This window comes from Bombus vosnesenskii, unplaced genomic scaffold, assembly GCF_011952255.1.
Source record: "Bombus vosnesenskii isolate JDL3184/JDL3185 unplaced genomic scaffold, Bvos_JDL3184-5_v1.1 scf7180000013352, whole genome shotgun sequence".
In the NCBI taxonomy this organism is placed as follows: domain Eukaryota; kingdom Metazoa; phylum Arthropoda; class Insecta; order Hymenoptera; family Apidae; genus Bombus; species Bombus vosnesenskii.
Genome location: NW_022882988.1, coordinates 931756 through 955356, shown reverse-complemented (window position 1 = coordinate 955356; position 23601 = coordinate 931756). Strand labels below are relative to the sequence as shown.

The following is a 23601-nucleotide window of genomic DNA, read 5'->3' as shown; positions in this document are numbered from 1 at the left end:
CAAGTTACATATAATAGGAAAGTATATCTGTTCGCATGGTGAAAAATTTTCACCCAGTATTCCAGTGAAACGCGAAAACGTGCACGGAGGCGGTACCTTTGGCACAAATGGTATTTGGAAATATTTATTCTGACGATATTCTCGGCGATTCCGAGCGACCAAGCGTGACACGCCCGTGCGTCGAGCGCAGATAACGCGATCGTACGCGGTTTATCAGTGGGTGCGCGTGTTAGAATGTAGAAATCCTTGGATTTGAGCAATCCGGTCGGCTGCGAGGAAACCGCGGATCTGCTCCGGATACGTCCTTTGCACGCGATTCCCTCGTCGAGTACCGGTCAGCTATGTAAACCGACGGCAAACGATCGCCGCTGCGCGTGAAAGTAACGCGCGATTGCGTAAACCGCTAAAATAACCAGGACACTTTTGGCTTCCCTTGCGGGTCCTCCGGTATTTTGTCCTTGACTTTCGAGGTCCCACCAAATTTGGATTGGACAGTTCGCGAAATGCAACGTGATGTGAAGTTATATTTTGAGACAGTGACGTAAAAAACTTGAATTTCCTCAACTTCTCAACTTAATCTTCTGTGTTCTTTGAATTCTCTTCGATCGAATCATATTTTTGATCATTCGCGAATTTGTGTAGTTCGAAGAAAAGATTAAATAATCCTTGTAGATGTACGCGACGTTTGTCTCTCTTATACTGCAGACTTTCCTACGACGTTAAATATCTTTCTATCTGCTGAAACCGAATTTCGATATAAAAATTCAACGTCCATGCAACCCACATGTGGAAATTTAGGAGCCGTGGCAAGGTCAACCTGGCGTGTAGTTTCCAAGATTTTATGGTCGTTTTTATGGTAGTTTCGAGGAATTTTAATAAACCACTTTGACGTTACTTTCTACACGCCTGAAATTCGAGGGGAAATTTAAAAAATACGTTTTTCTAAGCTATCGTCGTTATACCTTTCGAGGACTCGAACTCTAACGGTTCAAAGTTTAACTGCGAAGAATCTCAATGCTTACACCTCGATCCGCAAATCGAGCTTTCGAAGCTTATTTTAACAACGCTATTCCGAAACACGATATCACCTCTCTATCCGATACTTTGGTATTAGAAAAGCTATATGAATACACGATCACGTGGTAATAAGATTGCTTGTTTCTCCTGATCCTGGTATCAGCGACCTTCGAAGCAGAAACGCCGAACAACTTAAAAATCTAAAGACGGGTGAACGCAAATCATAAGAGCGCATAGAGATAGACCCACGCCTGGCTATACAGGAATATCTCAATTGCGTAGATTAAAATTCCTACCGGAGTATGCTCGCTCCAGAGAGCCGATAAACGGGAAATGGATGTTTTAAAAAATATTCACCGGTCGGTTTTGCCTAGACCAAACCTTTTCCAACGTTATCGCGACTGGTAGCTAGATTTTATTAGACGTTTCTCTCCTTCCCCGCCTCTGCAATCTGGAATCTCGTGCATTTGGAACGCACGAACGGATCAACGTTCGCGAGATCGCGGGAGCAACGACGCGTGTGGATCGAAAGAGCGACGCGCGTTGCGGAATCGATCCCCTCGTCGAGCGCACGAGAACGTGAACAGTTGGGCTCCGGTAACGCGAGCTACTACGCGCGAATACCGAATTCGCGCAGAACCAATGGAAATACAACCCTTGTTGCTTTATTTTCGGCCCATTTTCCAGCGAACCCATCTTCGTCGAAGAATTCTAAGATTGATGGAAAATAACGAATTACACGCGCACGCAAATACCTAACGTTTAAATCGTAATGAGGCTTAATGAGGCAATTACGTTGCGCAATTTGTAATAGAAGTAAATGCGACGTTAAGGATTGCGCGTGAGTCGAACGCGCGTCCAGAGATTCGTAGTTTCGTTCGATGTCCGCGGCTGCGATTAACGCAATGCGAGTCTTCCGATCGCAAATTGCAGTCTTCGGAATACGGACGTTAACGTCGGTACGAAGTTTATCGTTGAAAGTGGCAGAGTTGGTTAAAGAAATGCAAGTTGGACGATAGCGTGAATCGTCTCCGGTAATAATTTATTTAAAAAAAAAAATAAACCGACAAAACTTTTGCGCTCATCTGATAAAATACTTCCACGAAATATAAAAATCTTTACGAATCAACGAAATACCTATCGAACGCAAACCTTATCGAACACCACATAGACGAGAAACTTGCAACTTTGAAACGTTTCGCGAGCAGTGTAAAGAACGCTGACGATAACCAACACTCTGTGGCTTGTGTGATTTTAGAGACGGTAAATGGTAGGATGGACAACTGCGGAGGCGGTCAGCGCCTGCCCCCGGACGGGGACGAGTTTCCAGCAGCGTACCAAGAGTTCGGTGGCAACAGCCAGCAGTACCGTTTCGTGACGACGAGCACGGCGACGGCGAGGACGTCGACGATGATCGCGAACGGTCGACTCGTTTGCAATGAGAACGAATCCTTCATGAACAACGAAGGTTTCAAGTTGCTCGAGAACAACGTGGTCGCCGCAACTGGCATTATTTTAGCCGACAACAGGATCACCGGTTTGACCAATGTGGAGAACGTCTGCCAGGAGGTGAGCAAGATCGAACTGCCGAGCATCGAGATAAACGGCAAGATGAGCGTCGAGAACGTTTGTCAAGATACGAGCAACGTACTGGCTCGCGAGGTCCGCGTACTCGAAGACTCGAAGCCGTACATCGCTGATGACTTCGTTAAAAAGGCTGCGTCCGTGACCAACTACTCCAGCTACGGGAATCAAGGTGACGCTAACATTCTGGTGTCGGAGAAGAAGATCGAAATCACGGGTTACTATCACAAAGACGTGGCCGTTATCGAAGAGGCGCAGGACCATACCGAGAAGGATACCTTGGACACGCCTCCGCCATTGCCGCTCACCGGTAAACTTTCCTTCCGTGTTTTGTCAGTATATAGAATTGGATTATATATAGAAGCTGGTTTTTAGATATTAAATACGCAGACCACAAGGAAAGAACAAGTTCTATGTTACAATACTAAAACTTTTCTTTCGAATCGATCGTCGAATTAAAGACATTCTGCATTTTTCACCTTGTCGAATATTTGAAAAATATCGCTTGTCGTAATATATCGTTACTTGTTTGCAAAATTTCATCGACGTATCGCCTATTTTGTGGCAGACTCGTGTTACCGAATCTAAAAAATTGTTAACCTTTGGAATATTTTAACTATCGACTGCCATCGGGATCAACAAATATGGACTTGCGAGGAGACATATAATCGATATAATTAGAGTTTGTGCAAAGGAGTTTTATAGATTCTTTATCTGCGATTTTTTCATTCGCGTCATAGTTCATGTTCGAATAAATAGATTCTGCTGGTTCAAGCAGTTCATTTGACCGGGTACTAACGAAGATTTAATTCAAGTAAAGTTTCTATAAAGTAAATTCCACTGTATTAAGAATTATACGCTAGGAGTCTGCTTATTTCATTCTATCTATAGGCTAAGTAGTCGATGTAAGCAGTTCATTTAACGAGAATTAGCCTAACGAAAGCCAAATCTCCGTACGTATTCTTCGAATCTCTCCTCACTTGCTATAGATACTCAACTGTGAACGTTCACATAATCCCTAATCACAGATTATCTATATGAATTCTTAGTATTCCATTGTTACTATCTTATCGCATTGCTAAGTATTCGGCATTTCTTTGGTCTTTCAGGTCCGCCCAAGTTAGAGACAATCTGTCCGCCTAAGATAGAGTCAATCTGCCCACCTAAGTCAGAAATTATTTGCTCGCCGTACACGAGAAACGCGATCTTAGAATCGACGCCACGAAAATTTTCATTGAACGGCGACCTTCGACGGCAGGACGACAAGTCTGAACGATCGGTTAGGGACAAGATCGCTATGTTTTCGTCGCAAAGTAGCCTGGATGGTCCTCTGTTCCCTAATTCGGTAGTGGCCGCTGCTGCAACGAACAACGTCAGAAGATTGTCCAAGTACAAGTCCACGGAAGACGTGTGCAGCGACGAGAAAAGCTCTGGTCAGAAGGAGAGGACATGCTTCTTCTCAGACAGAACGCAGAGTTCTTTCGATTTGACAGATTCGGGAAGAAACGTTAGTCAAGATCCTGGGAAGAAGTACAGACGATCGCCAAGTATAACGCAAAGTTCGCCAGTGACGTCGCCGACTATTTATACTTCCAAGGCGTTTCCGATCGTTCCACAAAAGCCTGTCACCTCGGCGACGACGCCATTGATCAGCTCGTTTGAAACATCTTCGGTGCCTAAATCACCGGCGAAGAATTATTCGTTGACGACTTCGAGTCAAAATGCTCCGAGTGTCGCGATAAAACCTGTGACATCAACTGCGTTGTCTCGTGCCACCAGTTTCTGTGCGTCGAGTCCGTACGGTCAAGATAGAACTTCCACGCCGAGTGAACTTCCCGCGTCGCCGCAAATTACTAGAACGAATTCGTTAGCATCTACGTTCAAGAGGCCCAATGAGGATATTAGGAGAACTAGTTGGAATCAGTTGATCGAGCAGAGGAAGAAGTCGATATCGAAACTGAGAGGACTGGTCATTCCTGAAAAAGAAACGATATCGATCGACGCGCCTATCGTTGATTTACCTGAAATCAAGTCGCGAGATTCGATACTGTTGCATCAGGTAAGTCTATTTTTACCGAACCTTAGAAGCTATCGTCGAAAGAAATCAAAATCCTGAAATTGCATCATCGCTTCGCCAAACCTGGCGTCTTTCCTCGAAAAATAGACTTTTAGGTTTTCGTTTGTTAACACTGACATGTAACAAAATTGAAACTTATTTCGATAAGAACGGTGGTACAAGCCACTCTACTAACAATATTCGTTCTTGGAAAAATTCTCCATTATAAACACACACAAGTTTTCAAAATACGCAACATCTCTCCTCGAATTTACCCTATTTACCGAAGATAAGTCTATCTCCATGGCAAATACCAAGCGATATTATATTCAGAACGAATCAGAACATTTCCCGTCCTTTACAGCTACCGAAAGTGAACATCCAGGACAAGTGGGGTTCTCAGAGTTCCTTGGCGAGCAACGCGAGCACGGCCAGCGTGCCCTTGAAGGCGACCACTTCCTTCAAGATGCCAGCTCCTCAGATACACTCCAAGTACTCGCCAGCCTTCAAAAGGAAGAGCCTCGCGGTATACGGCACTTCTTCCAGCAATTCCTCGATAAACAGCGCTACGAAAAGCCCGTCGACAACTACAACCACCTCTACACCGCCGCTCTCCGAACCTCCGAAAAGCTTAGAGAGCATCTGCAGTCCAACGCGAAGCGATTACAGCTTCGAATTCGCGTCTACAGCCAGTTCACCAGAGGGATTACGTAACAGGCCCAAAATGACGCAGAGAAAGACCAGGATGGATTACGACGACTCGGACAATGATTCGGCAGTTAGTAGCTCGCAGAGTAGCATTTCTCGAGGCTTCAGTCCACCGATGTCACCGGTTCCCTCGGAACGATCTACGGTTTCGTCAGAGAGATCCTACGTTTCTACGGAAGCCAACTATCCACGACGATCTCTCGTCATGGACAGCCCGACTAGAACTTACGCGAGAGAAACAAGCGCAGAATATCCTGCCAGATCCAATATCATAAGCGACAGAGCCTTCATCTCCGAGAGATCTTCGTCGAGCAGTAGCAGCTCCGGTCTTAGATCGCCGACGACAGATTCAAACTCCAGGAACTCTCAGATACCTCAGAGGCAATTGAAACGATCCAACAGTACTGACACCAATTGTAGCACATCTTCGACTCTCACTTCTGGATCTCAGGCGAGCGCCGAGTCTCTGTCCAGAAGAGTACTCAAACCGCAGAGCGTAGAAGCTATCAATCGCAAGAATATTTTGGCTAGCGCTAGGTGTAGGAGCGGCAGGGATCTCAATGGATCCCCGTTGATTCAGAGGAAGTTTTCTGACGATGAATGTCGATCGACGATCACCGAGAACGGTGAAAACAGCTATCAGAAAAATCGTGTCAAGGATACAGTTTCAGGTACACAGGATGTGAAGATCGCTTATATAGAGGTAACAGACTCATTTGGAGAGGATGATTCTTTCGAGAAGGATAGCGAAGAGTCGAAGCTGCCTTCGAAGAGGAACGTAACGTCCTCGACCGTGAGGCAGTCGAAGTTCGAGATAATAGAACCTTCGAATGATTTGAAAATGTGGGTTCGTACAGAGGCGAAAGCTTTGGTTAAATCGCCCGAAGAGAAAATGGCTAATAAAACAGAAAAGAAATCTGACGTCGATATTAGCGCCGTAGATAACGGTTTGAAGAACAATAAGTCTGCCATAATCGAGGAACAACAATTCAACTCGGTCGATCTGTCGTCGACCAATAGACGAAAACAAGGGAACGAAAACGAATCTGGACTGCTGCAAGTATCGAAACAGCGATCTCCTCCTAGCATACCTCCGAAGAAACCTGCCGAAGATCAGAACGATCTTCTGACGATCCTGACGACGAAGAGTAGATCTAGGTCGGCGATACACGTGGATGATGGAAGTTTTGGTCGATCGAAGAGTCAGATGAGCCTGGAAGATATTCTGAGCGCGAAAGCAGACACGAAACTGCGAGCTCAAAGTGGTGAAACGAGAACCGAAAGGAGCAGTACTCTCTCCTGCAACGTTCAGAACAGATCACAGTGGGAACCTAAGGACAATCGATACATCAGAAGAAGCTCGTCGATGTTAAGCGAGTACTGGAACGAGGATAAGCCATTCTCGAAGATGGGAACGTTGGGAAAGTCGAGAGTAACTGACAACAGCGGAGACGAAATGGCAGAAGCGGAAAAGTCGAAATCGTTGCTATCGAAAATACCAACGACGAGAAATCTTGGTCGAAGAAGCATCAGTGTGACGGACATGAAGAAGGCTCTGGAAGTGAATAGTCCCACCAGCCCGCAACAAACTACTGTAGCTACTCATAACCGATTTCCCAGTTTGGACAGCAGCGTGGACGGAAACGTGTCTCCGGTTGGAACCGATGTTGACACAGACAGATGCTGCAGCGAGCAGTTTGGGAGTATCAGTTCGTTGGCCAGTAGCACCAGCTTGATTTCGCAACAGGAATTAGCGCAGCTAGTGGAAGAGGCGAGTCTCGAAGAAGTTCGAGGTGCTCACGACGTGATCGTTGTCTTACTTCATAAGGAGAATCCAACCGGTAGCGTTGGAATCACTCTAGCCGGAGGGGCGGATTGTGAAATTAAAGAAATCACGATTCATCGAGTACTGGCACATTCTATCGCTGACAAGGATGGCCGTGTGCAGAGGGGAGATAGGATTCTAAGTATAAATGGCAGAGGCACGCAGGGTCTCACGCACAGAGAAAGCATAGCGGTGCTCAAGCAACCCAGATCGGAAGTTGTTTTAGTTGTTTCTCGAGCGAGGTCAGAGGAAGGGTGCAAATTGAAATCACGGACCGCGAGTGTCGAAACTATTATCGAAGGTAATTTTGATGAAATTGCACTATAGGTAATTAATACATTGCGGATTTTAAAGAACAGTTCATCGCACAAAGTACACCGCCGTAGAAAAAAACTGGATTTTAAAATTGCTTTTCTGTAAAAAGTTCCTCTATATTCGATGTACCTACGATGTAATATTTAATATGATAGACAAATTTCTGTATAAATCTTACTGTTTCAGTTGATAGAAATATTTATAAAAATACAAATTCGCATAAATATCCGCAGTCTAGCAATCTTAGGAGATACGTTTAATTCGTAATAACCAATAACGCTTTTTTTTTCAAAGGATTCGAGACAAACGACACCTCAGAGGACACTGCGTGGGGTCCGCCGTCAGTTGTAGCGGTTTACAAGGATGGAACTGGTTTGGGATTCAGTCTCGAAGGAGGTAGAGACAGCCCCCTTGGGGATAGACCGTTGCTGATCAAGAAAATATTTACCGGTATGTTTTCCATTATAGATTTGTCTCTTATATTTATAACTTTGAAATCTAATAAATATATTACGATATAGGAGGTGCTGCCGAAAAAACAGGTGCCTTGAAAGCAGGGGACCAGTTATTAGAAGTGAATGGATACGATGTGACACGTATGTCAAGAATCGAAGCGTGGTCCCTCATGAAGAAACTACATGACGGCGAAGTAAACCTCCTAGTCAGGCACCCTGCCACCAAATCGTCGTGAATGATAGTCAAATAAAAGTAATCGTTCCGAACGAATCATCATGACTGCATAAATGTAACGTTATTACAAAACAACAAATTTCGAATGTGAGAAACATAATGATTTCGTAGCAGGCAATTTTTGTGTTGAATTCGAAGGATACGATATGTACACCGTTTCGACGATCTCCTGATACATTCTCATGTTCGAAATCACAATGTATCGCGTACTTAGTTTGTCTTTTCGTATTCTCAAAAAATAACAAACATTTCGTTGGAATCTACTTACGATTAGGATTCACATATTGTGCTTATATGTACGTATATCGAGATAGCATTTTTAAGTAATTATTTGAAAAATCTCAGTCCACTAGGAGATTTCTTTTTTTAATGTCGTACCATCGAGTACGATGTGTGAAGTTTGTTTGCATACATTTCATTATTGTAAAGAAAGGAATGCTTTTCCCAATCTTACTATTAGTCTGCATTATAAGCTTAATCCAAGGAATAACGTGCATATAAATATGCATTCATTTTATGATTTTGTTTAATACAATGTTATGAAATAAATGAAGAAAAATGATTTGTAAATAAGAATAGCGTGCAAAAATTTGAAATGCAATTGTTCTAGAAATATGGCATATATAATATAAAAAAAAAGAAATGTTAATATAATGCATTACTAAAGTATTTAAATGTAGACTGACATTCGTTTCTAGGTCGCGTTTGTTAAAAATCATGCTGTGATATGTATGTGTGTTAATATGAAAGTAATAAGCATTAATAAAAGCGGCTTGTCCTTAACGAATTCTTTAATAAACGATAATTCTACAAAAAATATTTTACCTTAGAATATTTAGAAAAAAATATTTAATTCTTTGATTTTAGAAACATTTTCAACATGTTTCATGAAACAGGATATCGTAATCTAATTTTGTTTTCACAACACAATCAGAACTATAAAGGCATTTTTCAAACTGTATTATATTATATCTTTACTTTCAATCAAGTTTACAGTAACGAAATAAAGATTTAAAAACGTCTTAAAGCTCACTTTTATATATACAATAAAAAAAATTGATACGTTACATGTATTTAGAAAAATTAATACCAATAATATTTCTTTGGTACACGATCCTCTACAATTCCCATTTTATCCATAATATCCATTTCAAATGTCTTCAATTTTGCCTACAAATCAATGAAAATCAATAATACACTCCCCTACTGACATAATGTTATTAGATTGCAGGTTGTACATACTTCGAATGTTAATTCCTTTACGTCACTTTCAGTAGTATCTTTATGTTCTTCAACATACATATCTGGAGTTTTGTAATCTACAGTTTCTTGACTTGATACAGGTATGGGAATAATTCTGCCAGTTCTAAGAGACACTCTTACATATTCACCATCTTGTGTATATCTCCATTCTATTGCAGTCCGTTTCCTAAAATAAATTAAATGTTTAAAGCTATAAACAGCAAGCTATATATACATATTTCTCGATATTTTATTATACTTACAAATCTGAAGGATCTATTAATTGCACTTGAGTCGTAACTAATAATGGTTGTTCTACACGCAAGTAAATTCCAGGAAAACCTTTCTTTTTCCCCCGTACTATTACTTTTGTATTTAATCCATGAACAATAACCCAATTTCTCTCCTGTATAATATCGTGTACTATTCCTTGTTTTCCCTTATCAGGACCAGTTAAGAGTTCCACCTAAAAAATAAAGTTTTAATATCAAAGCCTTTGATATAACACATATAGATACATACACGATCACCACGAAAGAAACTCCAATCTTTTATGGGTTCAACTGGTGACCAATCTCTACGTTTCATAACCCAATTCTCATATTGAAAATTTGTTGTCCATGGTCGATGGATAGAATAGTACAATTTCTTATTTGGTACTATTTTACGTTTAAGAAATTGTGGTTTGCCAGGTGGAGGTTTCCACAATACCTATACATATAAAATATTATTTTCTAATCTAAATACCATATAAATATAAGATACAGTAAATATTAACACAAAACAAATTCACATACACGTTCTGAGACACGGTCTATGTAGCGGTCTGGTAAATTCGCATATTTTTTCGACCATTCACCTAACTTTCCAAATAGAATAGTTGTGAGCCTCATTACTTGCAATTATATATTAAGTAGAAATTAAAAAATATTGACACTGTAAAATCTCTTATAATATAATCAAAATCTTAGTTTCCTACTATCTTAAACAAATCTAAATTACAATGTAAATAACCTTCGAGAATCTGCGATAAATAGAGCTGAACCTAACGGGCCAAAAATTTATATAAATGCGCACACGAGATGGCAAGCTGAATCACGTAAGCGCATACTTAAAGATGATCTCCCTTAACTATTGTGTTTCATGGGTATTAATTTATGGAATCTCAAAATTTAAATTCAACTAAGTCAATACCTTTTGTACATTTTGTATCATTATATGTTAGAATAAATAAACATTTGTATTTTCTTTTTCCTAGAGAATAGATAGAGAGTTTTATATATTCAAAATTTGTCCTAAATACATTTCTATTGAACATATTCTGAAGTGAATACAATTGTAAACGTAACTTTATTTCATGTTACCATTTATTTAGATTCTTCTAGCGCCATATTTAAAAGAAAAGATATTAACTTATATAAATGTATCATAAGTTATAAATTGTACATATATATGTAATACAAAGGTAAAAATTTACAAAGCGGAGTAATATTATAACAATACTCGTTAAATAGAGGATAATACCACATAACTGAATACGTTGCTAGTATTACATAGATTGTACAGAATAATAGGTTATATTTCATATATACGCAAAGTAGCAGAACAATATGCTATTCCGGTTGAAAAAATGTGTACTTCATATACAGATGCGACAATTCGTAATGTTTCACACGAATAATACAGCTCAATTAAAAATAAAAACGATTTACCATTGGAGAGAACCGAAATACTCAAATATAATAAATCCAAGTCTTAATGTACGTAGACTACTACACTCTGAAAATCAAAGCAGTTTGCCACCGTTAATGTTTGGATATCCTAAGCAATGGAATTTTTTTGAAACGGTGCAGTTTTATTTTATTTTGAATTCATCTATTGACCCAGAGTTTCGTATACAAGATTTTATGATAGGAGCTCATCAGGTATATATTTATTGAGGTGTCATATAAAAAAGCTAATACTGTGTAAAAAGAATACAACGTTGAATAAAATAAACAGTGCATTGAACTAATGCTTTAATTTTAATGCTAAAACTTTAATAATATGGATATATATTTCAATAGTACTTATATGTAATGTCGAATACAAAATTACATATTTAATAAAGCTGTAGCAAGGAATGTTTTCTAGGCGTTGATAGCAATATCTACGGCTTTAAATATGCGAGACTATGAAGCATTAAATGGTATGGTAAAAGAAAAAGCTATAAAAATACTAAGGCACAGAGTTGATCGCTTAACTCCAAGACAAAGGGAGCTACTTCTTATAAATGATGAATCTCTTGTGTTTCTTCCTTATTTCATAAAATTAAGAAGGAATAAAGGTAAACTCATGCTATTATAATCATATTTTTGCTGTTATTTTTTTCACTTGATACAATTGTGCTATAGATAACAATGATGCAGTCGTTCATATAGGAATACAGGGATTGTTTATAAAAGGATTTTTGGATATAGATTCATATGTGCATATTCATTATATATTTGAAAGGATGTATAAAAATGGAGTAGGAAGTGAATGGATTGTAAGGCTAGTAAGTCATACATCATTTTGGTAGATTTTACCATTATATAATTAAATAATTAAATAAAATTTGTATCCCAATATAAATTACTAGTTATACATTTTATAGCAAATATTTTTATTTTTTTTTTTTTGTAAGTCACAGTGTGCATGTATATTGAGAGGAGAGAATTTTTTTTAATGGTTCTATAAATATGTAAATTATTTTAAACAGAATATATAAAGCTTTTTAAAATATATCCTCTATATTATGTTTAATTACTTGTATTGTATTTCTCTCTATGTTTCTTTTCTCAAATATTTACAAGTTTCAGTAGAGGGGGTATGTAATCTTTTATATGCAATACTGTAGCACCAATAGGGATACCATCTTTTGACACAGAAATCACCAATGGTCCCTGCAATAAAGATCTATATAAAGGTTACTGTAATCAAGTAATTATTAAATTGCTTCATATAAAAGTATTTTCATATTAAGTAGAAAGTAGATACCTCATTGATTTGGGGATTATGAATCCAACACTCTTTCTCGTGTTGATCTTGAAATAAATTATTTCGCTTTGCAGGAATAGAATTAAAAAAGTTAATTTCTACATTTGGTAAATCAAGTACTTTGATTCTTACTATATTTAAATATGGTTCCATAAATAGAGAAATTTTAACTCTACTGCACATCCTTGCTTGTTTAAACAGTACATTTATTGTCTGAGTTGAATATGATATAAGTTTACTTAAATAATTAATGATATCTGGACGTTTGTCTATAATATTTAAAATATATATTAAAACAATAGTTAAAAAACATTTCTATTTATGAATACATAATGAGTACAACTAAAGTTACTTTTATAAGTAGCATCAGTAAGACGAAATGGTTTTGTAACAGAGACAGCAAACATTGGAATTTGATTCCGTTCTTTCCCTTTAAAACAGCTATCAATTGCTGCAAATATTTGTTGTAACATATATACTTTGCAAATATGAAATATAGGATAAGTTTATGTGTGTATCCACGCATTATATGTGCTGTATTAACAACTTACATTTTCCTACTTCTTCAAATAATTTTGTAACAGTTATATCTTTATTAATATATTCGCTGAGATGTTCCATATATAAACCATATTTACAATTTAATTTCTCATAACTCGGTCGATGACTAGATGTAGAGTATGCTTGAATTAAATTTCTAAGATTCTTCTTGCTTTTATACACATTCACTGTTGGTACCTCATGGTATATCTCAGGATTAAATTCTCTAAAAATAAACATATGAGTTAAGTATAAAGATAAAGAATGAAAATGGAAAGAATGAAAAAAAGGTCAAAAAGTTACTTTGAAGGTAAAGTTTGACACATATCTAAAATAACAATTAATAGTTCAGGATCATTCTCAAGGAATGCAGACAATAGTTCACTTTCACATATTGCATCTTTTCTTAAATATGCTTCTGGAGCATCTGTTGCAAGCATATAACTTTCTTGCATTTTAAAACCATGTCCAGCAAAATAGAATAAGCCTATATAAACAGAAGAATAATTTAAGTAATAATATATTTTCTAATTTACACTTTTTACATCTTACCATACACTCCTTCAACTAAAGCTTTGCTAAATATTTTTATTGCATTTTTCATTTGAGTAATTGTCAAATTGAGGAGACAAATTACTTCAAATCCTATTTCTTTAAGAAGATTACCAATGCACGCAGCATCATTTTTAGATGTTAAAAGACATTCATGGTTCTCATACTCTTCATTCGCAATGACCAAAGCTATTTTTGCAACTGCTTTAAATTTTGGAAGATCCATCTATATGAAAATGTAATTAATAAATTAAGATATAATGATAAAATGTTAATGAAATCATTATCCATCTTTACCATTACACGAGTTCTTTGCGTATAAATTTCACTGATATCGTTATAAATATAACAATAATATTTTCCTTCATTCTTCAAACTAAATTGTTTTACCTAAAATCATACTTTAATAAAGCAGACATTATTAAATATTGTTAGAGAAATAACAGTAGTTTGCATTACATGCAAAATGTTAGATGTTTCTCCTTCTAGTTTAGTATTGTCATGGAACCATTGGTAACGTGGTTTGGAATAACTATTGGCTTTACAATGAATTGTAAAATTTTCACCTTCTTTAACTTCTAAAAGTGGCTGTGGTTGTTCTTCTATCACAACAGGTGTAGAAAAAATTTGTACAGTTATAGCCTTTGAAGTCAAAGTTGATACGAGAGTTCCATCATTTTTAATTTGAAATACCTTACATCTATATTCTCCTGCTTGAGAAGCACTTCGGAATAAATAAAATAAATGTTACAATGACATAATAACCAATAAAAGTATACAAACATTTTTCCTAAAAATGTACCTAACTATAATAAAATCAAGCACATCAGAAGTACAGTGCTGCAATTCATTATTATTATGGTACCATATGTAATTTGGTAATGGCATCCCAACAGCTTTACAGCATAGACGAAGACGATGTCCAAATGATACTTTCAAAATGCTAGTTTGAAATTCCTCTGTTGGATGCATAATAATGCTCAAAGGTTCTAAGAGCATTGGTATTCAGGAAATAGTAAGTTTGTAATTTTTCGAATAAATAGGTCACAATAAATATTATCATACCTGGATCAGATATAATTGAAAGAATGTTATAAAGCTTGCAGTCGCTTAATAAAGCATGTAAAATCTCTATAGTACACATTTTAATACTTAATTCAGAAAGCAGCTTTTGTCCAGGAGAATCGTTTGGATGTTTGATCTCGTTTAAAGATTGTATCCACAGAGTACTATACATAAAACGTATGCAATAGAATGATATATTTTAAATTATAATACCTTGTATTTTTTAAATACTATTGTTTTCTTACCATGGATATTGAAGCTCTTCAGCTACATGATTTGCTAATGTTATCCAAGCTGCGTCTTTATTCAATGCATTAACTATCTCATTATATACAGTTACTGGTAAACATTCAATATACGTGTCTTTATCAAAATGAGTCATTTTTATAAAATTTATATTTCATATATTTATTGTGAGAAAACGGTGAAAGTAAAACACTGTATCACATACACAATGACATTTTTACATTTTAAGGCATAAAATGTAAAAATAATAACCATAATTAAGTTAACATTTTAATATAATTTCAGTTTACGGTTTTCTTTTTACTCATGCAACAATTTTTATATATACAAGGAAAATGTAACATAATTGTAATCCATAATGATCTTCGCAAATATACAATCGATGATATCCTGTTCTCGATCGATACAGCAGAAGCGAAAAACAGTACAAAAATTATATATCAATTATACATGCGAAAAAAAATTATATTAGTTAAATTTCGTGTAAAGGAAATATACAAGGTATAACTAACTATAGAGAGAAATTTTTCATATACATAAAATAACCTTATATCGTTCAGTCTATAAATATTTATTCGTTTAAAATAACATAATAAGTACAAATAAATGTAAACAATACGTATATTTGTTAATACGCAAAGGGAGGAATCGCAAGAGCTAATGTAATATATTTCGAAACAAATAAAAAGTAAACAATCTTTCACTGATTTACGTTTATGAGCATGTGGTAATAAAACATGGATGTTAATCTGTTTTATCTACAGCGTAGTACATTGTAAGACCAAACGAAAGAGCGAGCTTTTTGGAACACCCCGGAAAAATGTCGTCAGTCTTTTATTGCGGGTACGATGGAATGGTGGGGGATCGGTGTGACCAATGAGCCCGCAAAAAGCGGCTCCTGCGCGATGCGCGTGGCGCGCTGCGCCGCATAATCTTGCGTATCAGTGATCGGCAGTGCCATCCAGAAGGCAGTAGGTTACGGGTTCTAACGTGGTGAAATTTAGGGAGCCCTTATTGGTGCGATCGGTGAAAAAGGAAAACGTGTGAGGGGGTAGAGGGTACACGATAGTAGGTGCACGATACTCGCGAGTGTCGGGAGATCTAGTGCCGAGCCATCATGGCGAATCCACGAAAGTTCAGTGACAAGATCGCGCTACACAAACAGAAGGAAGCGCAGGAAAGAGCGGCGTTCGAGGCGATCATGCGAGAAGTTTCGGATGTCACAAGCAGAGTAAGGAAATCCCAGTAGGTCCTTGCCATGGAGGGATATATCTTCATATTTTCCGTATACCTTCCTCGGTTCAGATGTTAGAACGTAAACAACGGGCATTCTCTCTCCTCGTTGCGCCGTGTGTCGACTCTGTGCGTGTGTGCGTGTATGTATGTCTCTATGTGCTCGTTTTGCTATACGATCGAGACGTGTGTATGAGTCTGTGACTAGCTTACTATCAGTACTTGTGTTAACGCGCACAGCTACACGCACTCGTCCGCTGGCCCTCTGTTTCTCTTTCCTATTCGTTATCGTAGTGTGTCGGACGGAAAATGTATGTGTCTCTTCGTTGGTCGCGTGTAAGAGTGTATGAATACGCGTATATGTAGAACGAGTATATACTCCGGTATACTATGCGAAACGTACTGTGCGCTTGTTTGCCACCATCCGTCCTGTAAGTTCTTAATAAATGCATACGTGTGCGATCGACAATCGTATCCATCCTGCTGACTTGTTCGAACAGACCATCGTATTTTCAAGAAAATCTTCGTTTCTTTTTCGAATCGATCACCCGTATGCATTCTAATTAAACGTTCGCGATTAGGAAAAGTCACTGTGTTTCTTCGTTTCTTCTTCGCTGAAAACTAGTTAGAACCGTCCACGGTAAACGATCATCGTGTTTGTGTTTCTATTTACGCGACATACTTTTATCCACGATCGATAGTGACCAAATGAACTGTTCTTCGTTTTACTAATAGTTTATCGTTCGTTCAGATACGCTCAATTTTCCTTCAAAGTCTATCGACTTTCAAACCATTCTCGTGAAACGAACGTATTAAGTCAATCGTATTCGTTGTTCTCAGGTACCGTCGCGACTTCGAAATTGTTAAAATCGTGTTCCGTAGAATCACGTGTTTCAGTTTGATTCAAGATAGAGTCTATGCAAAGTATGTTTTTGCTCTCTCGCAAGACAGGGAAACAAACCGTGTTTTGCTTGAATCTACGGTATCACTGTATAGATGCATCGCACAAGCGAATTATCGATGAACATATTTAGCCTACTCTAGTCGCGAAGGCAGGACCAATTTTTCGAATATGTTGAACGATCGGTCAACGACCTAATTTTTCGCACGCTGAAAACACCAATGAAAATCGCCCTCGTTAAGTATAACATTTCCGGTTCCGGGCACCGAAACAATCTATCGTCTCGCTCCTGCGCGAAATTGCTTTCCTTAACGTTTTCGCTTTTAAACGATAAAAGGACGATACCTTCTACAATGACAGAGTGTCATTAACGGAATTGCGTCCAACCCATTATCAAAATCGAATCATCAGTGTTTACGAAAAATCAAACAGATAAGATTAAAATTTCATGGTCGTACGATCTTTTCGATCTTGTAAATTCCATTTTCCGTTAAAATTAATTATTAACTGTTAACTGTTGAACATGATAAGCGTAACGAGGTCAACATGTAAACGTTCGGTTTTCGAGAGTTCCTACGTGAATGTTACGAGTCGCTCCTAGGATTTCGCGAGACGATTTTCAACTTTCAACTGAGAAAGGTAAAAAAGTGGCTCGATTCACGACACACCGATCGCGTTTTTTCGACAGAGCGAGCGCAGCGCCTTCTGTCGTTGTTTCACGTGGAAACATTTGGTTCCGCGGGAATCGCGCGAAATTGGCGCGTTTTTCACTAGACGGGTACCGATAACCGTACAGCTATTACATAACGCTGGCATTGTACTAAATGCGGAAGCTGCGTTATACGTTAAAGTTCACCATTCGATCAGTCGATATCGCTGCGTTATTTACGGTACGCTGACTTAATCTATGGGTCGTTGGAGCAGGCGCGCGCGCGCGCACGCTCGTGCACGTTTTCAGGTGTCCGTCGAATTCTTCTCGCACTACGCATTTCTCTTTATTTTTCTTTCACGCTCCGTTCGGGCATCGTAGTATTATCTGGCGAACGTTGGAATGTCAGGGTAATTCAAAGTTTCGTGATACTTTCAATGGCTCACCTAAAAATATTCGAACACTTACCATAGAAAATTTCTATGGATATATTACGTGCATGATACGAAACTTCTTGTTCGTACGTTGGTAAAATTTGAAGTTAACAGGGCATATACTGTAAACATATATTTAGAAAAGATTAGTATATAGCACGAATAACTATCTTAAACACGTAATAAACGTTGACGATGATTCTACTGAATATTCAGACTTATTAATATAACGAATTGACCGCGTAAATACTTTCGTGATTCCTACAAAACATATTACTTACACTAAATATCTATGTATTATACATTTTCAGATTTTTATTTGAAATTTCACCAATATTAAGAACGACAGTCGGGTTTCATTGTAGTTTCAACGAAATTTCAAAATGTTTCCGATAACACGTATAATATATTCGTAGAAGGTTTCCACAAGTGTTCGAATACTTGTCTCAGCCACTGTACGTTTCCCCGTCTGATGGATGTTTTCGAGCGTTTTCGTTTTTCAGATCGTGACTGATTTCGTTAGCAACGTGGAAAAGTCACGAATTATCTGTCGTGATAGTTCGTAACGTTTGATTTATCGAGGGAATTTTTATTTCCATGAAATAATGTGAATGGAAAATCTTAACATGTGAAAAATATTTACTATTACATTGTACGTAATCGCATCTGTATTTACGAATCAGCATTTATTCTATTAATCAGCGTCGATAATTCAGATCTGACCAGTTAAAACCGTGCAGAGTATCGCGTCTCTATACCATTTTTCATTTCCTTCGCTTGTGCTTAACCCGCGCGCGACGCGATCGTAGATTTTTGCGTCTCATACACGATCTTTGATCCGAGTAGTGATTTTTGATACAACGATTCGCCGAGCTGCACGCTTCTCAATCGCTATACCGTTAACGGCCTCGATAACGATTACGAACGCGGCGGTTAATCGCTCGAATCGTTCCAACTCGATGTGCCACTCGCGCATGCCTTAATCTCTCTATTGTCGAATGGGAAAAACAATGATCGTTTGTTAACTACGTTCTCGACGCTTTCAACGACGTTTACACTTGTTTTAATACTTTCGGGACTGATCGAACAATACGTTCCGACATATCTTTCAGGAAGATTGATCGCGATAATTTTCCTTACGTTACTGTAACTTACTGAGATATACAATTCTGTGATAAATAGGATTATGGTATATTCTATTCTGTAAATTATGCTTGACCCTTTAGGTACGATTATATCCTCGTAATTCGTTCCCTCGAAACGGAGAAAGATGACAAAGCTAAACATAATATCGTTATCAATGTAATACGTGTCAATAAGTGAACCTAATTTTGAGATAAAAATTTCTACGAACATAAAAATACACATAAATATAAACGTTTATTTCGTAGAAGCTAGTACAGCGTAGACAGAGTTATAATTATTGAAGAATAAGGTAATTAGTGAAGTAATTGTAAAATAGAGTCGTTAATAAGCAATTTTCGCGTCTCAACTCAATTAAAATCTCAATATCGTTCGTTAATGGTCAGGTTCCACGAAATTTTCGTTTTGTCGTTTATCAACGACAGCTATACTTAAAGCACTAATTTATTTATTTTACAAATTTCAGCGAATTATATTACAGTCCATGCTATATTACCGTGATCACTGGTAAAAGAAAATATCTTCATCTTCGATGGTAAATATTTTTCACGATCTCAACGTTCCTTTTCACCGGTGTACAGTGGTTCACCAAGGTATTTAAATACTCGAAGAAATATTTTTCGAAACAATCTGAGATCTCGTTAACGCTGTTATGTGACTCGACTGTTATAAATAATTGTATCGAAGCTATATATATATATTTTCCTTTTCTCATGGTTTTCCGATTTTTGTGTTATTCGTGGTGGTTAAAATTGCAATAATTGGGACCAAATTTTAATATGATTAAAAAATTGCAAAAACTGAAAGAACAGTTGATCCTGAAACCAAATAAAGAGAAAATTTTGGGACTCGTTGGCAGTGTAACAGAATTGTACGATTGTTTGCCTGCAAAAAGCGGGAACGTGATCTATCACGATTTTCCCGTGTGGTCTTCATAAATTTGTGTCCAAATTACTTTTGTACGCCACAATGTCAAATAAACCGACATGTCAAAGTGTCGGAATCGAATATCTGGATATTTGACCGCGGCAAGCATTCGGATAGGTCGTTCCAGTCGTTCGGTGAAAACGGTACAAAACCTTTGTCTCGCGATATCGGATCGAAATGTTCGAAAGTTAAAAAAATGTGCGGGGTCACCGTCTCTCCATGCGAGTCCGGTAAAATAGAACAATGACCGATGAAAGGAAATAGAGACAAAAGGAGAGAAAGAGAGACGGGACAGAGCGTGTACGTGTGTATGTATGTATGTATGTGCGCGCGCGCATGAAATTGATCCCATTGAACAGAAACTCAGTTTTCGAGAGCGAAATATTTCAGTTTTCGGATTAATATCCGAGCCACTTATACAACTCTTCGATCGTGGTCAGAGATTTAATTGATTTATCGAATAACGAATCACCATTCTCTCTATATTCATCGTACTCTTCTATTTTCTCGCGAAGAATTACTTCCACTCGGTATTTTAAACCCTCCGGTGTAGAATAATTAAGGAGCTTTCTGGAAAAAAGTGCTGTAAGATAAAATGGTGAATCGAGTAATATTACGTTGATACGTTTTAGTTCCAGTTTTCTAATGTTAGTTACGCTTCGATCGTTAATTGTATATAACGGATCTTAAAGAATTTTGCCATTTTTATATATAAACGATAAAGATAGACGTGTAAATGTATTTGTCCAGCTGTAAGAAACGAGAATATCGGTAAAGTTTCTGCTGTAAAGTTCCGTGTAAATCTACACCATATTCCGTGTGAAACAACTTTTGAATTAACAATCTAGATATCTTATAATTCATTATCGTTAAGCAAGTGGATGCAATTATGCAGTAGGAGCAATTAATTTATTAATCATTGGTGTTACGTACAAGTGACGAAGTTGTAGATTCCAATCGAGAGGCAAATTATATCATTATCAGATAATTAAAATGGCACGTGTTACTCTATCATTGAATTCGTTTTTCAACGTGCTAGAAGAATACGACTCCGGCAAGAAAAATATCTCGTGTCCTTTAAGAAATACGAAATGGTAAATATCTTGTTTACGAATAGGTAAATTCACCTAAATAAATTCTTTACTCGATACCAGTGAATTTATACTCGAAACATATTTTCGTTAAAATATCAGAATCTGCTCAAATATCGTGATATCCGATGACCACTCTGTATATTTACTATAGACCAATAGGTTCTTTTTCAGAAAGCTCCACAATTTCTCGCAGATTTTTCGCGTTTTTTCACGGGAACAAAAATATGATAGTCGAGCGAAAGGCGAGTTACGTGAAATTTCTAACGCTGCGTCATCTGGTCGAGCGAATGCAAAACGAGTTGTATCTACTTGTACAAGAAAAAAAAAACGGATACTTTCACCGCGTGGAATTGCGTAATCCTAACGTGAAACATAAGTGACCGGCCGTGAGTGCACTTTTATCGCAGTCCGTTTAATTTTTCTCCGTTTAACTTTATTGCGATGTATTTTCTATCATAGTTTGTTTATAGGCTACGCTGTGTGTGAGAACAGGCTTTCTTAACAAGGAGCATTATTCGATTAACCGATGGTGGAATTTCTCGATATACGTGTCTACTGCCAGAAATGCTGCAAAGTTCGTAAAAATATTTCTGAGAAAATGTTATTGGCAATTGGTTTAAGTAGTTAGCTCTATTTTTGTTCACTGTATATCCGTCTTTGTCATTTCTTTATTATTTTGTATCACGACCACGTATCGACGCATCGCAACCGAAAATATCTTTCGACGATGATAAGCTCTTTGCACACAATTGGAAACATCCATTTGAATAGAAAATGTGACGAAAATTCCTATCTAAAGTTTGCCAATCTTTCAAACGCTTACCATAGGAAATTTTTACGAACGTGTCGTATGCATTGTAGAAACTTTCAAATTTCATCAGTACTGTAATCACACATCTTGCTATTAAACATGTTTCTCCCAGCCACTCTGAATATTTGAAATATCGATCGTTATAACATCAGCTGGATCCTTCGTTTCTCTAAAACTCCATGGATTTATCACCTAGTTTTAAAAAAGACTTGGAATTTTCAACTCGACAGATATAATTCCATCCTTCTATTATGTTCTATTTATTTCTGCTCTCTTTTAGCCACAAATTAATATCAAAATTGGCAAATCAACCAATGCTATTCCTGTGTGATCTTCCATTGCCACTGGGATCTTTTAAATAATTTTGCGAACATTGTAGCGTACCATTTCGAACCGTTCAACAACGATTGAATAGCGTTCCTTGTAAGATTCTCGTGAAGAGGGTACGAGCTACGCTCCTATCGGTTCTCTTGTATCGCCCCAAACATTTCCCTACGAATCGTTCGAATTTTTTTGGTCCTGATCTCGACTGGAAAAACAAGAACCCAGTGGTGGAATTCGAATGATGATGAAACCATGGAAGGAGAGAAGGATGTTTATCGGATCGTGGTTGGGCCAGGAATGCGGGTCTAAAGTTTGAGACGTGTAGGATTTTAACGATCGGGACCGAAAGAGAAGGGAAGAATATCCCAAATGCGTTCCTTCCTAAAATTCCCATGAAACACGTTGCTCTTAATGTAACGTCGGAGTTTTTGAATGCTATCGATTTTCAGTCAGAACCTGATCGAGAGTCTCTCGAATTTTGTATCGATAGCAACGTTCAATCGCCAGGCTAGAAAGCTTCTTATAAATTGTAATATAAATCGTAGGAGCTTGCCTGATTCGATATATTCAATTTCAGCAAACGTTGAAAGTATGTTTGTAGGTGACGATCTTTCGATTCTCGATAAATCCGCTCGTTCTTATACGTTCATTCTATCCGTCCTGGATCATTCCAAGTCGATCTTAGAAAGTGTCCTTTTTCGTTGAAAAAAAGGAGAAAGAACCGTTTGCTTTCACAAAAATATTTAAACGTTAATAGAAACATTTTATGAAGATTTGATGTGTGTTGTACAAAATTCTGTGGAATTTCATTAACACTGTAACGAATAACGATATTATATAGTACCGAGATCATATTGGTAAAGTTGGAAACAAACCTGAAATTATATCTACAAGTTACGAGAAATCAATCATTAAACGATCGATAAATTCGATCGTATTAATCAAGCTGCGATATTTAGTGGAACTGCTCTTGATTCTAATTATACGTTTAAGATATTTATTCGTATTGCATGAATTTCATCACGAATCTAAAATTCTATGCACGTTTGAATCGTATCATTCGTAAATCAGTAATCTTTTTTAACGCGTAAAATATTAGGTCGAGTTACTCTTATTCTTATTTATATCTTTGAAAATGAAAGGTGTACATTCTCGAATTGGTTTCAGTTTCAGTTATATAATCGTGACAGTCGTATCTCGTTACAGTTTCGCTGAAATTCCAAACAA

General features: G+C 37.4%; 5 protein-coding genes across 13 annotated transcripts in view; 3 read left to right on the top strand and 2 right to left on the bottom strand.

Annotated features, from left to right (window-relative positions):
• The window catches only part of LOC117236732 (serine-rich adhesin for platelets), a 60093-nt gene extending 51111 nt beyond the window's left edge, over positions 1-8982 (top strand). For both annotated transcript variants that reach the window (XM_033499927.1, XM_033499926.1), the window contains 5 exons: positions 2276-2911; positions 3711-4660; positions 5022-7491; positions 7800-7955; positions 8027-8982. In XM_033499927.1, coding sequence (XP_033355818.1) covers positions 2276-2911; positions 3711-4660; positions 5022-7491; positions 7800-7955; positions 8027-8196 — 4382 coding nt within the window. In that variant the 3' untranslated portion in view covers positions 8197-8982. The remainder of the gene's footprint in view (positions 1-2275; positions 2912-3710; positions 4661-5021; positions 7492-7799; positions 7956-8026) is intronic.
• Positions 8983-9152: 170 nt separating this feature from the next.
• LOC117236740 (probable 39S ribosomal protein L24, mitochondrial) lies at positions 9153-10525 on the bottom strand. Its single transcript, XM_033499944.1, has 5 exons — positions 10235-10525; positions 9960-10148; positions 9701-9903; positions 9438-9624; positions 9153-9365 (listed from the first exon to the last, which is right to left on the bottom strand). Exons 1-5 carry the CDS (start codon positions 10328-10330, stop codon positions 9279-9281), a joined length of 762 nt encoding a protein of 253 aa, XP_033355835.1. The 5' UTR covers positions 10331-10525; the 3' UTR covers positions 9153-9278.
• Positions 10526-10673: 148 nt separating this feature from the next.
• On the top strand, positions 10674-12054 carry LOC117236741. Its single transcript, XM_033499945.1, has 3 exons — positions 10674-11362; positions 11571-11763; positions 11831-12054. Exons 1-3 carry the CDS (start codon positions 11048-11050, stop codon positions 11995-11997), a joined length of 675 nt encoding a protein of 224 aa, XP_033355836.1. The 5' UTR covers positions 10674-11047; the 3' UTR covers positions 11998-12054.
• A 30-nt stretch (positions 12055-12084) lies between these two features.
• LOC117236735 (mucosa-associated lymphoid tissue lymphoma translocation protein 1-like) lies at positions 12085-15676 on the bottom strand. Its single transcript, XM_033499930.1, has 11 exons — positions 14858-15676; positions 14613-14776; positions 14350-14536; positions 14007-14271; positions 13845-13937; positions 13548-13773; positions 13299-13482; positions 13007-13221; positions 12808-12906; positions 12456-12724; positions 12085-12361 (listed from the first exon to the last, which is right to left on the bottom strand). Exons 1-11 carry the CDS (start codon positions 14992-14994, stop codon positions 12257-12259), a joined length of 1944 nt encoding a protein of 647 aa, XP_033355821.1. The 5' UTR covers positions 14995-15676; the 3' UTR covers positions 12085-12256.
• Positions 15677-15761: 85 nt separating this feature from the next.
• LOC117236736 (CREB-regulated transcription coactivator 1) overlaps positions 15762-23601 on the top strand; it is a 64549-nt gene continuing 56709 nt past the window's right edge. For 5 of the 8 annotated variants that reach the window (XM_033499931.1, XM_033499938.1, XM_033499936.1 and 2 more), the window contains exon 1: positions 15775-16089. In XM_033499931.1, the coding sequence (XP_033355822.1) occupies positions 15976-16089 (114 nt within the window). In that variant the 5' untranslated portion in view covers positions 15775-15975. Of the gene's footprint in view, positions 16090-23601 lie in introns of all 8 variants that reach the window. The other 3 variants (XM_033499939.1, XM_033499934.1, XM_033499940.1) reach the window with 3 other exon arrangements.

Coding starts and splice junctions, on each gene's coding strand:
- LOC117236740 (XM_033499944.1), bottom strand. CDS start 10,330: ATGAGGCTCACAACTATTCTATTTGGAAAGTTAGGTGAATGGTCGAAA. Junction 9,904..9,959: donor GTTTCTTTCGTGGTGATCGT/GTATGTATCTAT, acceptor TTTATTTTTTAG/GTGGAACTCTTAACTGGTCC. Junction 9,625..9,700: donor TTAATAGATCCTTCAGATTT/GTAAGTATAATA, acceptor AATTTATTTTAG/GAAACGGACTGCAATAGAAT.
- LOC117236735 (XM_033499930.1), bottom strand. CDS start 14,994: ATGACTCATTTTGATAAAGACACGTATATTGAATGTTTACCAGTAACT. Junction 14,272..14,349: donor CTTGATTTTATTATAGTTAG/GTACATTTTTAG, acceptor TTTATTCCGAAG/TGCTTCTCAAGCAGGAGAAT. Junction 13,938..14,006: donor AAACATCTAACATTTTGCAT/GTAATGCAAACT, acceptor GTATGATTTTAG/GTAAAACAATTTAGTTTGAA.
- LOC117236741 (XM_033499945.1), top strand. CDS start 11,048: ATGCTATTCCGGTTGAAAAAATGTGTACTTCATATACAGATGCGACAA. Junction 11,363..11,570: donor TTATGATAGGAGCTCATCAG/GTATATATTTAT, acceptor AATGTTTTCTAG/GCGTTGATAGCAATATCTAC. Junction 11,764..11,830: donor AAAATTAAGAAGGAATAAAG/GTAAACTCATGC, acceptor ATTGTGCTATAG/ATAACAATGATGCAGTCGTT.